The following is a 17,188-nucleotide window of genomic DNA, read 5'->3' as shown; positions in this document are numbered from 1 at the left end:
CCTTTTATAGAAAGTTCTCTGTATTAAACTAATGTGTTGCTATAAATTTAAGATTTATTACTTTTACTAGGCAAACAAGGTACTGGGGAGTTTTGGGAACACTCATAGAATCTTCAATTTGGTGCACACCTAAAGTGCAAGGGAAGAAGGCAATAAGCTATTTTAGTAAATATAAATTTAAACAAGTATCTATGATTGTCGTAAATTTGTTCTCAGCTGTCTCTTTAGATTGTACTTAAATGCATTTCATCCTCTCTTCCAAAAAAAAAAAAAAATACTTTATCATTATCACTGTCATTATCGAGGATGTTGTTGACTTTACTTTTATGTTTTCTGGGATAATTAGAATTGGAAGTTGAAAATAAAACAAACTGCAAGTTTCACTGTCGTTGAAAATTAACAAAAATAGAGTAGTTCTAACAGTAATCTCCTAAAGATAGCAGACATACAAAATAAAGATTACGAAAGCACTTTCCAATATTAATATGGCTACCAGTTGGTGCTTAATGAGTACTAGTGAAGGTAGTATCGTACTAGATGAAGATGTCTTTTTTTTTTTTTTTCATGAATAGCTTATAATGGAGAATTCTTTCCAGGTAATTCAGACAAACTGTCCTAATGAGACCAGTAAGGAAAAATGATGAAAATATTTTAAAAAAGGAAAAAAAAAAAAGGCCACATTGTTTTTCAGGCTTCAGAAACTTACTGAGTAATTGAAGAATTAAACCAGTTGCTGTTCAGTCGATCTCAATGTAACTTAACCCCACAAATGCCAGTAAATTTCCAAAAGTCCTTAAACTATCCCAGGCCAGATTTGGCCTGCCCCACATGCACAGAAGTGCTGGCTGTGACCACTAATTGACCTCATCAGAGGACCCTGCAACAGGAGGAACAAATCAGAAGGAAAATCATCATCTGGACCCTATTCCAAAGGTCCAACAAGAACCACATCACCTCCTATTTTCTGGCCCTCCCCAACATGCCTGTGTGGTTGCCATTTTGCCACCCACATCGCACAAGAGCCCTGATTCCCTGTAGTTCAGCGAGGCAGGTCTGAGGAACTTCCTCCTAACTCCTTGGTCTGCACACTGCAATAAAGTTACTTTCTCTTTCTCAAAGACCGGTGTCCAGATAATTGGCATTCTGAGTGTGCTAGACAAGGACCCACCCTTCAGGATTCAGTAACACCAACTTATGGTGACCTCATGTGTGTCAGTGTAGAACTGTGCTCCAGAGGGTTTTTAATGGCTAATTTTCAGTAATAGATTGCCAGACTTTTCTTCCAAAGCACCTCTGGGTGTACTTGAACTGCTAACCTTTCAGTCTGCATCTAAGTCCAGTAACTATTTTTACCACCCAGGTACTATCATTGAAGATTTACAAAGTAAAATTTTGGAAAAGGTGTCTAGAGAAGTAATTGAGCCTGGGGTATGGAGCAATTAGAAACATCTACCAGCTACAGAGTTAGCAACTAAATACCTGATAAGAGAAGCAAAGCTTTTTACAGTGTTAGGAATGAAAGGACAAATATTGGCACTATCTATCTTGCAAGGCTGGAGGTGGTCTTATAACCACTTCAGGCTGTGAGCTGGGAAATAGAAGAGTTACAACATAAGAATAGGGATTAAGCGGAAAAGTAGAAATAGACCTGGGTTCACAGATTTTGAAGCCCAGCCTAAAATCATTAGTATCCAAAGAATCAAGAAAATGTGACCAAAATCAAAATAAATAGCAAACATTCAAAATAGATAAGCTAAAGTTTCATATATTATCAGACATAGGCTTTTAAAAAACTATATTTTAAACTTTGAAATAATAGAAAGACAAGGTTCAGAATTTCAGCAGGTATCTTTAACTTCTGAAAATAAAAATATGAGAATGAAATATGAATCCCAGAAGGGAAATATGGAGAGAACAATGTGGAAGTTATAGTTGAGATAATGGTGAAGGATATTTAAAATTAAATAAAATTAATATGCCACAACATACATTCAGGTAACACTATTAACCCAAAGCAGGATAAATAAAAATATAAGCCTGACAACGCACATCATAGGCAAACTTCTAAAAATCAAACAAAAGACAAATTTAACATTACCCAAAGAAAAGGCACATCGCTTTCAAAGGAACATAGCTGACATTGCAACAGAAATGATAGAAGTCAGAAATTAAATTAATGAAATCTTTTAAAGTGAAGAAAAAAATAACTGCAAGCAAGAAATTAATTTTCTGTTAAGATATTCTGCACGAAGAAAGGTCAAATAAAGACATTTTGTAAAAACAAAAATTGAGATAATTTGTCAATGGCAGAACTAGAATAAAGTACTGAATATACTTTTCAGGTAGAAGAATGATGATTCCAGATACATTCCACTAGAAGAAATGAAAAAATTGAAGCAGGAAGTGTAAGTATAAATAATGAGTAAGTATGAAAGATGTTGCCCATATAAAGCTATAATCATGAAGTTTGGATGTAAAATATGTAGAAAATTAAAATATTCCACAACAATAGCAGACGAGTCAGGAACAGCTGAAATATTATAAAGTCTATGATCTAAAAAAAAAAAGATCTATGAAATATTTTCCCACTTGTAAAATCAGACAGTTTATACTAATGTTTAATACTTTAAGAATTTGCATTACCATCTCTTGAGTAACCACTAAAAAAAAAAAAAAAAAAAAAAAAACCACTAGAGTTAGTAAAAAGAAAGCATAACTGCAAAAATATCAGAGGACAGAATAGAAAAAAAGACAATCCAAAAAAAGAGGTAAAAAAAAAAAGACAGAAAAAGCATTTAGAATACTCGAGACACACTGAACTAAAACATTCAGTCAGGAGAATATAAAGCACAAACATATCAGTCTTTATAATAAAAATAGACTATAGTTAAAAGGTAAACTCTCATTAAACTAAAATTTTAAAAGAAAATCTTCAAATCAAGTGCTAAGCAAAAGGTTCTTAGACATGACACCCAAAGTGCAATTCTTAAAAGGAAAATATTGATAAATCACACTGTGTTAGGTGAATTAAATGAAAGGTGTAAATTGGAAGAAAATATTTGAAAACCACATAAGCAACAAATCACTTGTATTCAGAATACATAAAACACTAAAAATTCAGAAAAGTAAAAAAAAAAAAAAATATGTTCACAGAAATACCTGTACAGGGAAGTTCACAAAGCTTTATTTTTTATGGAAAAAAACTTAAAAAAAACCTAAATGTCTTTTAATGGCTGAATGGTTAAATAAACTCTCCTCTACCCATACAACTGAATACTACTCACAAATAAAAAGAAACCTAGTATTGGTATATGCAATAACCACCATGTATCTCAAAGGCAATATGGTTAGTTGGGGGGCAGAAGTCAATCTCAAAAATCTGTTTGACTTCATTTATGTAATGTTCTTCACACAAGAAAACTATAAAGAACAGGTTAATGGCTTCCAGGGGATGGGGAAAAGGGGATGTGAATATAATGATGTAACCTTTGTGGTGTAGCCCTTGTGGCTTATTGGTTAAAGTGTTCAGCTGCTAACTGAAAAGTCTGTGGTTAGAACCCACCAGCCACTCCATGGAAGAAACTTTGGCGGTCTGCTTCCATAAAGATTTACAGCCTTGGAAACACTATGGTGCAGTTCTACTCTCTACTCCATCCTATAGGGTCTTTATGACTTGAAATTGACTCAACAGCAACAGATTGACCTTTGTGGTGATGGGACATTTCTGTATCTTGATTTAGGTGGTAATTACATTAATCTATATATGTCGGTTTGTCAAACTGTGGTGGCTTGCCTGTTAGTATGATGCTGGAAACTATGCCACTGGTATTTCAAATACCAGCGGGGTCACCCGTATAGTATACAGGTTTCAGTGGATATTTCAGACTAAGACGGACTAGGAAGAAGAACTTGGCATTCTCCTGAAAAAAAAAAAAGTCCAGTGAAAACATGAATAGCAGTGGAAAAATGTCTGATATAGTGCTGGAAGATGAACCCTGCCTCCCCAGGTGGGAAAGCACTCAAAATATGACTGGGAAGAGCTGCCTTCTCAAAGTAGAGTCTACCTTAACGATGTAAATGGAGTCAAGCTTTTGGGACCTTCATTTGCTGACTCAAAATGAGAAGAAACAGCTGCAAACATTCATTAATAATTGGAATATGGAATGTACAAAGTATTAATCTAGGAAAATTGGAAGCCATCAAAATAAGATGGAATGCATAAAGATAGATATCCTAGACATTAGTGAGCTGAAATGGACTGGTATTGGCCATTTTGAATCAGACAATCACAGTGCGTACTATGTCAGAAATGACAAATTGAAGAATAATGGTGACACATTCATTATCAAAAAGAACATTTCGAGATCTATCTTCAAGTAGAAACCTGTCAGAAATAGGATAATATCCATACTCCTGCAAGGAAGACCAGTTAATATAAGTATTATTCAAATTTATACACCAATCACTAATGCCAAAGATGAGGAAATTGCAGATATTTACCAACTTCTGCAGTCTGAAATTGATCAAACATGTAATCAAGATGCATTGATAATTACTGGTGATAGGAATAGGAAAGTTGGAAACCAAGAAGAAGGATCAATAATTGGAAACACAGCCTTGGTGATATAAATGACACCGGATCCATGAAAAATTTTGCAAGACCAAGGACTTCTTCATTGCAAATATCTTTTCAACAACATAAGAGGTGACTGTACTCATGGACTTCACCAATGGAAAACACAGAAATCAAATTAGCTACATCTGTGGAAAGAGTTGATGAAGAAGCTCAATATCATCAGTCAGAGCAAGGCTGGGGACCAACCACGAAACAGATTATCAATTCCTCATATGCAAGTTCAAGTTAAAACTGAAGAAAATTAGCACTCCAAATATGACTGGGAAGAGTTGCTTTCTCAAAGTAGATTGTGTGAATTATAACAAATTATGGAGCCAAAATACGACCTGAAGTATATCCCACATGAATTTAGAGACCATCTTAAGAATAGACCTGACACATTGAACACTAATGACCAAAGACCAGATGAGTTAATGATATCAAGGACATCATACATGAAGAAAGCAAAAACCAAAAACCAAACCCGCTGCCATCTAGTCGATTCTGACTCATAGCCACCCTATAGGATAGACTAGAACTTCTTCATACAGTTTCCAAGGAACACCTGGTGGATTCAAACTGGTGACCTCTTGCTTAGCAGCCATAGCTGTTAACCACTACACCACCAGGGTTTCTGAAGAAAGCAAAAGGTCAAAAGGTTGTTAAAAAGACAAGTAAGAAAGAAAAGACCAAATGAATGTCAGAAGAGACTCTGAGAGTTGCTATTGAACCTAGAGTAGCTAAAGTAAATGGAAGAAATTATCTTGTTAAAGAGCTGAATAGGAGATTTCAAAAGGCTACTTGAACAAACCACCATAATGAAATGTGCAAAGACCTGGAGTTAGAAAACCAAAAGGAAAGAACGTGCCAGGCATTTCTCAAGCTGAAAGAACTGAAGAAAAAATTCAAGCCTCCAGTTGCAATTTTGAAGGACACCAAGGAGAAAATATTGAATGATGCAGAAGTATTAAAAGAATATGGAAGGAATACACAGAATCCCTGTACCAAAAAGAATTGGTGGATACTCAACCATTCCAAAAGGTAGCATATGATCAAGAACCAATAGTACTGAAGGAAGAATTTCAAGCTGGGCTGAAGGGAATGGCAAAAAAAAAAAAAAAGGCTCCAGGAATTGACAGAATACCAATTGAGATGTTTCAAAAAACAAATGCAGCTCTAAAGGTGCTCACTAGTCTAGGTAAAGAAATTTGGAAGATAGCTTCCTGGCCAACTGACTGGAAGAGATCCATATCTGTGCACATTTCAAAGAAAGGTGATTCAACAGAAGAATGCAGAAATTATCAAAAAGCTGCTAACCAGAATGCCAGCAGTTCAAATCCACCAGCCACTCCTTGGAAGTCAAAAGTGACTGGAGAGCAATGGGCTTTATTTATTTATCCATTTATTATTATTATTATTTTTAATATCACACACAAGTAAAATTTTGCTTAAGGTCATTCAAAAGTGTTCTCAGCAGTACATCGACAGGGAATTGCCAGTAGTTCAAGCCAGATTCAGGAGAGGATATGGGACAAGGGATGCATTGCTGATGTCAGATAGATCTTGGCTGAAAGCAGAGAATACTAGAAAGATGTTTACCTGTGTTTTATTGACTATGCGAAGGCATTTGATTGTGTGGATCATAACAAATTATGGGCAACATTGTGAAGAACAGGAATTCCAGGACACTCAACTGTGCATATGAGGAACCTGTATATAGACTAAGAGGTAGTCATTTGAACAGAACAGGGGGTGCTGCATGGTTTAAAGTCAAGAAGAGTGTGCGTCAGGGTTGTATCCCATTACCACACTTATTCAATCTGTATGCTGAACGAATAATCCTAAAAGCTAGATTATACGAAGAACTCAGCATTAAGATTTGAGGAACACTCATTAACAACCTGCTATATACAGGTGACACAACCTTCCTTGCTGAATGTGAAGAAGACTTGAAGCACTTACTGATCAAGATCAAAGATTACAACCTTCACTATGGATTGCACCTCAACATAAAGAAAACAAAAATCCTCACAACTGGACCAATAAGCAACATCATGATAAACAGACCAGATATTGAAGTTGTCAAGGATTTCATTTTACTTGAATCCACAAACAATGCCCATGGAAGCAGCAGTGAAGAAATCAAACAACATATTGCATTGGGCAAATGTATAGTAAAAGACCTCTTTAAAGTGTTAAAAAGCAAAAAGGGTATCTTGAGGACTAAGGTGTCTCTGACCCAAGCCAAGGTATTTTCAATTGTCTTATACGCCTGGGAAAGCTGGACAATGAATAAGGAAGACCAAAGAATAATTTATGCCTTTGGATTATGATGTTGGCAAAGAATATTGAAAAAACCGTGAACTGCCAGAAGAACAAACAAATCTGTCTTCAACAAAGTACAGCCAGTATGTTCCTTCTAAGCAAGCATGGCAAGACTTCCTCTCAAGTACTTTGAACATGTTTTTAGCAGGAAACAGTCCCTGGAGAAGGACTTCGCACTTGGTAAAGTAGAGGGTCAGAGGAAAAGAGGAAGACCCTCTATGAGATAGATTGACATGGTGGCTGCAAAAATGGGCTGAAGCATAACAATGATTCTGAGGATGGCACAGGACTGAGCAGTGTTTTGTTCTATTGTACACAGGGAGTTGGAGCCCTGGTGTTGCAGTGATTAAAGCAATCAACTGCTAACTGAAAGGCTGGCAGTTTGAAACACCAGTGACTCTGTGAGAGAAAGGTGTGGCAGTCTGCTTCTGTAATGATCTACAGTCTTGGAAACCTTACAGGGTTGCTGTGAGTTGAAATCGACTCCACAGTAGTGAGTTTTTTTAATTTATTTATTTATTTTATGAATAGGAACTGACTTGATGGCACCTAACAACAAGAATACACACACAGACACACACACACGCAATGAATAAATACACTTAAAAATGGTAAAAACTAAATAAGATCTACAGTCTAGTTAACAGTATTTATATGATAAGAATTATTATGTTATTAACTCATACATCTTTCAGGAAGTTATGAGGAGCAAAAATTTTGCTCCATATTTAATGACAGCACACTCCTATTTGATATATATATTAACTTTGGCCTTACTAATTTAAAGAGCTTGTTTCTAAAGATATTAAAAAAAAAAAAAGATATACCTACTAACAATGTTTTTTTAATGTGGGCATATTTTAATAATTTATAAATGCATGAGAGTGTTATGTGTGGTAAAATATTGCTTTTGCTACATAATTTAGCTGATATAAAGTGGGTGTGATTGCAAAGCAGTATGCGTATTTTTAGCATTAAATAGGAATGACTCATTTGGAGCAAAAGTCTGTGTGAACCATTGCGTTGTTTTAAAAATATCCAGCCTATTTCCAGAGTTCCCTTTGTCACCTAGATAACATTCCTCTCAAATAAGCTGTAATTTTCTAGTACAATTGTCATAGAATTCCACCTTGCACTTTTTTCTCCTCAATGCTTTATCTGGATGATGCGGTTGGAATTTCTAATAAACGCCCAGTTAAGGCAGTTCGCCTTGAAACAAAAGAGTCTCTGTCTTTGTCATGAATATAGACCAAGACCCTCTGTATATTTTGAACCTTAATGATCAAAATTTACTTATCTAAAAGCTTTATTAGCAAATGTCTGTAGATATCACATTTAAGTATTGAAAATTTCGTTTCTTTGCACCTTATAATAAACTTCTCAAAGATTCAGAATATTCTAAACTCTTTGATTTTAGCTCATAAAATTGGTATTAAAAATTCTTAATGAAATTTGGAAACCAAAGGAACTATTTAACAAAAAATAAAATTTAAATGTAGGAAGGAAATGGACTCAAAGAAGTACTGTTATGAAAGTAAAGAATGTGATAATATTTTAACTAAAGAATATAAAGTTGAATTTATCTTTTAGAAAATTCTATAGTAATGTATTAATTAGGCCTCACTTGTAATAACTTTTAAAATTGGTTGTTTATAGGGAAAGTTCAAAGCACTATGAATGAAAATGTTGATAGTTAATGCCGGCAAAAGAAAAGCAATCTTGAATAGAAAACATTAAAAGGGTAATTGCATCACAAACGTTAAAAGATAAAAGTAATCTGAAAAAAACTTTGAAGTTTAAAAAATAAAAATAAAATAATTTACTTGAAAATTTAAAATGATTGGGTTATGTTTTAAATCAATGTCATAGTTATCAGATTAACTCTTTATTGCTTCTGTCACTAAATTCCAAATAGTATTTACTCCTGCTGTTAAATCTATTGCAATGATCTATTCCATGATGCATAATTGTTTCAATTCTTGCAAACTAGTGTCAAATACTTTCATTTTTTCTTAGCCATCTATGTCTTTAATGTAGCTTTCATTCTTTTTTAAAAAAAAAGAAACATTGTTGCCATTGAGTCAATTCCTACTCATAGTGACCATATAGGACAGAGAAGAACTGTCCCATGGGGTTTCCAAGGCTGCAGTTTTTATGGAAGCAGATGGCAATATCTTTCTCACATAGAGAAGCTGGTGGGTTTGAACCTTCAAACTTACAGTTGGCAGCCTAGCACCAACGTCCTCAAATTCAGTTGCCACCACTTTTAGAGTTCCTATTTGTCCCACTCAAAGAACCAAAAGAATATTCTCCTAAACTAAAAGAAATCTTACTTGTTGACTCTCAGAATTTCCAAATATTTCTTCCCCCACACTAAAATGCTGTTTTTTTTTTTTTTTCCTTTCTTTTTTTATTGGCTATTCTTTATTCTACCTCCCCTTTTTCCAAGTTTGATAGGGTCTTTAATATTCCCAGTACTCTTGGAAGGAAATGGTGAATAAATACCATTTAACTCCCAAGGCACAGGGGAAGAAGAGGGCCAGCCCTCATAAGATGGATTCTGATTTTAAAAAGATATTTCTGTATCTTTTTTCAACTGTGATTTTCCTTTGTCTCAGTTCTCAACTGGAACATGAGCAACTGCACATAGTAAACCCGAAAAATTAAAAATACCATACAATAATATATTTTGTTTCACTATGAATTTATTTGATAGAATTAGTCCTTCTGCCATCAAATTATTCACAGCAATATATGGGAGTAATATATTGCATTTGAACTGATACTTACTGTAGTCCAACTAACTTGTTGACCTAGGTCTGTAAAATAGAGTGTAACAATGGAGGAAGCGGCAACACTTTGAATACTGATATAGTCCTTCAAAAAAGGCCCACCTAAAATAAAAGACAAGAAGGAAAAATCATTTTAATACAATATCAAGGCAATATAGAAAAATTTTTTAAAGTGAGATCAGTGAAAACTAAGGATGAAATTTATATAGAAATCACAATGTACAATAAATCCTTAAAGTAAAATAAAATGTAAACAGACCGATTTTATAAAATATATCTACCACATCCTCAAATGCACAGTGGTCTCTTAATGTTATCTAACAAAATTTCAGCCTTCCCCTATGCTATTGTATGCTCAGAAAAAATGTATAATATTAGAATATATATATATATATATATCAAACAAGATACTATACATATAAAAGTATAAAGTTGGTTAAAATCCCTGGGTAGAGCAAATGGATAAGTGCGCAACTACTAGCCAAAATGTTGGTAGTCAGAACACACTTAAAGGGGCCTCGAAAGACAGGCTACCAATTTACTTCTGAAAGGTCACAGCCCTGAAAACCCTGTGGGAGCAATTGTACTCTGCTCACAAAGGTTTGACATGGGCCAGAATCCACTGGATGCCAACTAACAACAACAATGTTGGGTATCGTTATACTTAAATTCAACTCTCAAATGTTCTCTAAATGATTTCATTACAGGATAAATTAGTTGGAGTAGATGAATTCCAGCAGTTCATTCCAAAGCACAAAGGGAATGGTTTGATTTACTTTTTTGAAAGATGACTCTGGATTCTGTGAGATAAATGGGAACAGATACAGGAACATCAGTTGGGAGTTACACTTAAAATTATAAAACAGGAGATGACGTTTGTTTGGATTGGGCTGGTGCTGATGGAAATGTTAAAAATTCATCAAATTCCAGTTATATTTTGAACATAGTTCTGGTTCAACTTGCTGAACTATATTGATTGCCTGAAGAGGATTCAGTGAGATAAAGAGCTCTAAGATTTTTGGCATAAGCCCTGGGATGCATTGTAATCTCATTAAATGACATGAAGAAGGTTGGACAGGAGTAGGATTTGGTGGCGAAAATTAAGAGTTCTCTCCTGGTACTGTTAAATATGTGATATGTAATAGACATTCAAGTAGTAGTTGTCAAGTAGGCAGCTGGGTAGATGTTTCTGCAGGTATTTGCAAGATGCTACTAACATTTAGCACCATAGGGCTTGATGAGATTATTGTATATTCAATTTAAAAAGAAAACAATGGAAACTAAGACCGAAAAATTAGAAATATCATCCAATAATATGTATTTTTTTTCACTATGAGTTTATTTGGTAGAATTAGTCTTTCTGCCATCAAATTTTTCCCAGCAAAATGTGGGAGTAATACATTGCATTCAAACCAATACTTACTATAGTCCAACTGGTTTGTTGACCTAGGTCTGTAAAATAGAGTATAACAATGGAGGAGGTGGCAACATATTGAATGGAGCACTCATGGAATATGGGGAAATTGAAGAGAAATGTCTTCAAGACTTATACAGGAAGTGCTCCATTTTGAAAAATAAACACAATTCCGGCATGAACACAAAAGAAAATATTGATGAAAATGTCCTTTTTGGAATTATATGTAATAGAAAAAAAATTGGAAACAATTTGAATGCTCATAACTGACATAATTAAGTACATTTTGTTATAGGCAAGCTGAAAGAAAAAATGAGTGGGCTAGATCTCTCAATATGAATGTATGTCACTAACAGAGTTTTCTTTATTATTATTATTAATATTCTACAGCTAAGAGTCAGAATGGACTTGATGGCAACAGGTATGGCACACTATAGTATTATTAAAAAAAAACTAGTTTTTTTTTTTATACTTAATGGCATTTTAGTTTTCATTTATAGTATTATGATTTAAATTATAACATATATTTATGAAAAATCTTGCTCCATTTTTGTCTAATTTTGAAGGAAACTAAAGTATTTATCACTACTATTAGATGATATTCAGAGTCTCTAAGATAGCTATTTATGTTTACAACTTCAGGTGTTTTAAAACAAGTTGATAAAATATACAAAAGTTGTAGATTAAATTAGAAGGTGGCATTTTAAATTAATGGACAATTTTTTTTAGAGTAATGTTAGGTTTATAGAGACATTATGCAGAAAGCACAGTTACCATGAATTCCCTCTCCTCTTGCTCATAATTTCCTCTATTAAAAACATCTTATGTTGATACTGTGCATTTATCACAAATATATTAATAAACCAATATTGATACATTATTATTAACCAACATCTATATTGTTTACGTTAAGATCCATTCTTTGTGTTGGTTCAGTTCTATGAATTTTGATAAATGCATAATGAGATATGTTGATCATTACAGTGTCATACAGAATAGTTCCAATGCCCTAAATATCCTCTATGCTTCATCTATTTATCCAGTATCTAGTCTCTAGCCCAAACTCCTGACAACCACTGATCATTTTATAGTTTCTATATTTTTGCGTTTTTCCAGAATGTCAAATAGTTGGAACCATCCAGTTAGGAGTTTTTTCAGACTGATTTTTTTCACTTAGCAATATACATTTAAGTTTCCTCCAAGTTGTTTTTTTTTTTTTGGCTTGTAGCGCGTTTCTTTTTAACAATGAATAACATTAAATTCTATGGATGTGCCATACACGTGGGAGCCAAAATATGAACTCAAGTACATCTCACCTGAATTTGGAAACCAACTCAAGGCTAGATTTGACCCACTGAACACTAACGACCTAAGACAAGATAAGTTGTGGGAAGACATCAAGGACATCATACATGCTAAAGCATGAGGTGATTAAGCAGACAGGAAAGAAAGATAAGACCAAACTAAATGTCAGAAGAGACTCTAAATTTGCTCTTGAACATAGAGTAGCTAAAGCAAATAGAAGAAATTATGAAGTAAAGAAGCTGAACAGAAGATCTGAGAGGGGAGCTCAAGAAGACAAAGTAAAATATTGTAATGAAATGTGCAAAGGCCTGGAGATAGAAAACCAAAAACAATGAACACACTCAGTATTTCTCAAGATGAAAGAACTGAAGGAAAAAATCAAGCCCTGAGTTACAATTTAGAAGGATTCCACGGGGAAAATATTGAATGGTGCAGGAAACCTCAAAAGACGATGAAAGGAACACAACCGCTGTACCGAAAAGAATTGGTAGATGTTCAACCACTTCAGGAGTAATATATAATCAAGAACCGGTGGAATTGAAGGAAGAAGTTCAAGCTGCACTGGTGAAAAACAAGGCTCCAGTAATTGATGGAATACCAATTGAGATGTTTCAACAAAGGGTGCAGCTCTGGAGGAATTCACACATCTATGCCAAGAAATTTGGAAGACAGCTACCTGGCGAACCCACTGGAAGAAATCCATATTTTTCTCCATTACAAAGGAAGGTAATCCAAAAGTATGAGGAAATTATAGAATAATATTAATATTGCACACGAATAAAATTTTGCTGAAGATCATTCAAAAAAGTTGCAGCAGTATGGTGACAGGCAACTGCCATAAATTCAAGCTGGATTCAGAAGAGGACATGGAACTAGGGATATCATTGCTGATGTAAAATGGATCTTGGCTAAAGCGCAGAATACAAGAAAGATGTTTACCCATAATTTGTTGATTAGGCAAAGTCATTCAACTGTGTGGATCATAACATATTATGGATAATATTGTGAAGAATGTGAATTCCAGAACACTTAATTGTGCTCATGGGGAGCCTGTACATAGACCGAGAGACAGTCTTTTGAATAGAGCAAAGGGATACTAAAAACAAAAACCAAACCCTTACCCATCAAGTCAATTTCAACTCATAGCAACCCCTTGGGCAGAGTAGAACTTCCCCATACAGTTTCCAAGGAGCACCTGGTGGATTAGAACTTTGTGGTTTAAAATCAAGAATGGTGTGCATCATGGTTGTATCCTTTTACCATACTTATTCAATCTGTACACTGAGCCAATAATCTGAGAAGTTGGACTACATGAAGAAGAATGTGGCATCAGGACTTGTGGAAGACTCATTAACAACCTGCAACATGCAAATAACAAAAAATTGCTTGGTGAAAGTAAAAAGGATGTGAAGCACTGATAAAGATCAAAGGCTACAGGCTTCAGTATGGATAACACCTCAACATAAAGAAAACAAAACAAAAAAATCTCCCAACTGGACCAATAAAGAAAAAAAAAATAATAATAATGGAGAAAAGATTGACGTTGTCAAGGATTTCATTTTACTTGGATCCGCAACCAATGCCCATGAAATAGCAGTCAGGAAATCAAACAACACATTGCATTTGGGAAATTTGCTGCAAAAGACTTCTTTAAACTGTTAAACAGCAAAGGCGTCACTTTGAGGACTAAGGTGTGCCTCATCCAAGTAATGCTGTTATTAATCGCCTCATAAGAGTGCAAAAGCTGAAAAATGGCTAAGCAAGACCAAAGAAAAATCGAGACTCTGAATGTTGAATACACCACAGACTTCCAGAAAAATGAACAAGTCCATCTTGAAAGAAATACAGCCAGAATACTCCTTGGAAGTGAGGATGGCAAGACTTTGTACTTTGTACATGTTATCAAGAGGGACTAGTCCCTGGAGAAGGAAATCATGCTTGATAAAGTAGAAGGCCAACAAAAAGAAGAAGACCCTCAACAAGATGGATTAACACAGTGACTGCTACAATGGGCTCCAACATAATAACAATTGTTAGGATAAGCCAGGACCAGGCAGAGTTTTCTTCTGTTGTACATAGGGTCTCTGTGAGTCTGAACCAACTCAAGGGCACCTAACAACGACAACAGCATAGTTTGCTTATACATTCACCTATTGAAGGACATCTTGTTTTTTCCAATCTTTAGTAATAATGAATAGAGCTGTTAGAAATATCTATCTGCAGATATTTGTGTAGACTAAGTTTTCAGCTCCTTTAGATAAATACCCAGTGTCAGAATTGCTGGATTATGTGGTAAGACTATGTTAGCTTTGTAACATAATACCAACTCTTTTCCCAAGTGACTGTATTCTTTTGCATTCCCACTAGTAACGAATGAAAGTTCCTGTTGCTCCACATTCATGTGAGCATTTGGTGTCATAATTGCTTTGGATTTTATCCCTTGGTATGTGGAAACCCTGGTGGTGTAGAGGTTAAGTGCTACAGCTACTAACCAAAACTTCGGGAGTTCAAATCTACCAGGCACTCTTTGGAAACTGTATGGAGCAGTTCTACTCTGTCCTATATGGTCGCTATGAGTCAGAATTGGCTCAACGGCAACGAGTTTAGTTTTTTTTCGGTTTTTAATAGGTGTGTAGTGCTATTGTTGTTTGACTTTCCAATTCCCTAATGACCTATGAGGTTGAAAATCTTTTTTATGCTTATTTATCATATGTATATCTTCTTTTGTGAAGTGTTTCGTAGTTGAGTTGTGTGTTTTCTTATAGTACAGTTGCATCTGTGTATTTTGGATACAAATCATTATGAGCTATATGTTTTGCAAATTGTTTTCTGCCCGTCTGTTACTTATCTTTTTATTTTATTATAAGTTTCATTTACAGAGGAGATATTTTTATTTTAATGAATCCACTTTATCATTTTTTCTGTCATGAGACATGCTTTTGGTGTTGTATCTAAAAATTTATTGCTGTATCAAAGTCACCAGATTTTCCTCTATGTTATAATGAAGATGTTTTATAGCTTCATATTTTACATTTATTCATTTGGAGGTTTTTAATTTTTTTTTTATTGTGTGTGTAAGTTAAAAGGTAAGTGCATAGATTCATTATTTTATATGTAGATGTCTAATTGCTCCAACACTATAAAATAAAAAGACTGTGCTTTCTCTTCTGGATCATCTTTACTCCTTTGTCAAAGATCAGTTAACTATATATGCGTAGGTCCATTTTGGAGTTCTCTATTCTGTTCCATGGAACTATTTATCTAGTCTTTGACTAGTACCACACTGTCTTGATCACTATAACTTTATAGAAAGTAAGCAGTGTTAGTAGTCTGACTTTGTTCTCCTTCAGTACAGGTTATCCCTGACTTACAACAAGGTTCCTTTCCGTTGTAAATTGGTTCTGACTTAAGTCAAATACCTCATTTTTTTTTTTAATTTAGTTTTCATTATTATTGCCTTTTCTTATCAGTATCTTTATAGATATGATCTTTATTTGCCTTTGGGGATTGGAAACATTATATATAAACTTACAGATATATTTCGACACATACATGTTGTTGTTGTTACATGCCATTGAGTCGGTTCTGACTCTTAGTTACCCTAAGCACAACAGAACGAAACACTACCTGGTCCTGCACCATCCTCACAATTGTTGCTATGTTTGAGCCCATTGTTGAAGCCACTGTGTCAATCCATCTCCCTGAGGGTCTTCCTCTTTTTCACTGATCCTCTACTTTACCAAGCATGATGCCCTTCTCCAGGTACTGATTCCTCCTGACAACATGTCTGAAGTATGTAAGAAGCAGTCTCACCATCCTTGCTTCTAAAGAGCATTCTGGTTGCACTTCTTCCAAGACAGATTCATTTATTCTTTTGGTAGTCCATAGAGTATTCAATATTCTTCACCAACACCACAATTCAAAGGCATCAATTCTTCTTCAGTCTTTCATACATATGAGGTGATTGAAAACACCATGGCTTCGGTCAGGTGCACCTTTGTCTTCAAGGACATCTTTGTTTTTCAACACTTTAAAGAGGTCTTTTGCAGCCGATTTGCCCAATGCAACGCAATGTGTCTAATAAACACACACAACACGTAAAAATTTACTCTAATGATGAAGAAGTTTTGTCAGTTAAAGTAATAACTCCATTTATGGAAGCTTCTGGATCATCTGGATTATCCCTGGGACTGCGGATGGCATTTCTAGTCAGAAAATTAGTGAGAGTTGTCTGTGTGATCTTTTTTCTTCATATATTTTGTGGTAATATCTCACTGCTTCCCAAATCTGCCTATCGACTTCAGCAAAGGGATCAGTGTTTGGGTCCATGTTTTCAAGCAACTGAAGCCCCTGAAATAATTTTAAAAAAAAACTTCAGCTAATCTTTTCACTGTAAAATTTTTTGACAACTTCTCCTTTTCCTCTTCCTCATTATTTCTTTTTTCTTCAGGATTTCTTTCCCCTTCAAATTTCATTAAGTCTTGATATGTCAAGTCTCCTTCTTCATGATCTATAAGCTGTTCCACATCAGTGATGTCATGTTCTAAATTCAGGATTCTTGCCATATGTATGGTTTTTCCATTGATCTTTTCCATCTTGTTATTCTGATCAAATCCTTGGAGCCTGTTCACGTAACTTAGCAATTTTTTCCCATATCTTCTGCATTTCTTGTAACTTCTTCCCAGGAAGATGTGCCAATGATGAAGTGTACAAAAAACACACTAAAAAAAACTGAAA

General features: G+C 34.7%; 1 protein-coding gene across 1 annotated transcript in view; it reads right to left on the bottom strand.

Moving 5' to 3' along the window:
- Window positions 1-17,188, bottom strand: part of TECRL (trans-2,3-enoyl-CoA reductase like) — a 146,965-nt gene that overhangs the window by 45,042 nt on the left and 84,735 nt on the right. The window contains exon 4 of the mRNA XM_003415898.4: window positions 9,731-9,834. Coding sequence (XP_003415946.1) covers window positions 9,731-9,834 — 104 coding nt within the window. The remainder of the gene's footprint in view (window positions 1-9,730; window positions 9,835-17,188) is intronic.

The sequence above is a fragment of the Loxodonta africana genome, chromosome 5 (genome assembly GCF_030014295.1).
Source record: "Loxodonta africana isolate mLoxAfr1 chromosome 5, mLoxAfr1.hap2, whole genome shotgun sequence".
In the NCBI taxonomy this organism is placed as follows: Eukaryota; Metazoa; Chordata; class Mammalia; order Proboscidea; family Elephantidae; genus Loxodonta; species Loxodonta africana.
Note: the sequence above shows the minus strand (reverse complement) of the source record. Positions and strands in the feature narration are given on the sequence as shown.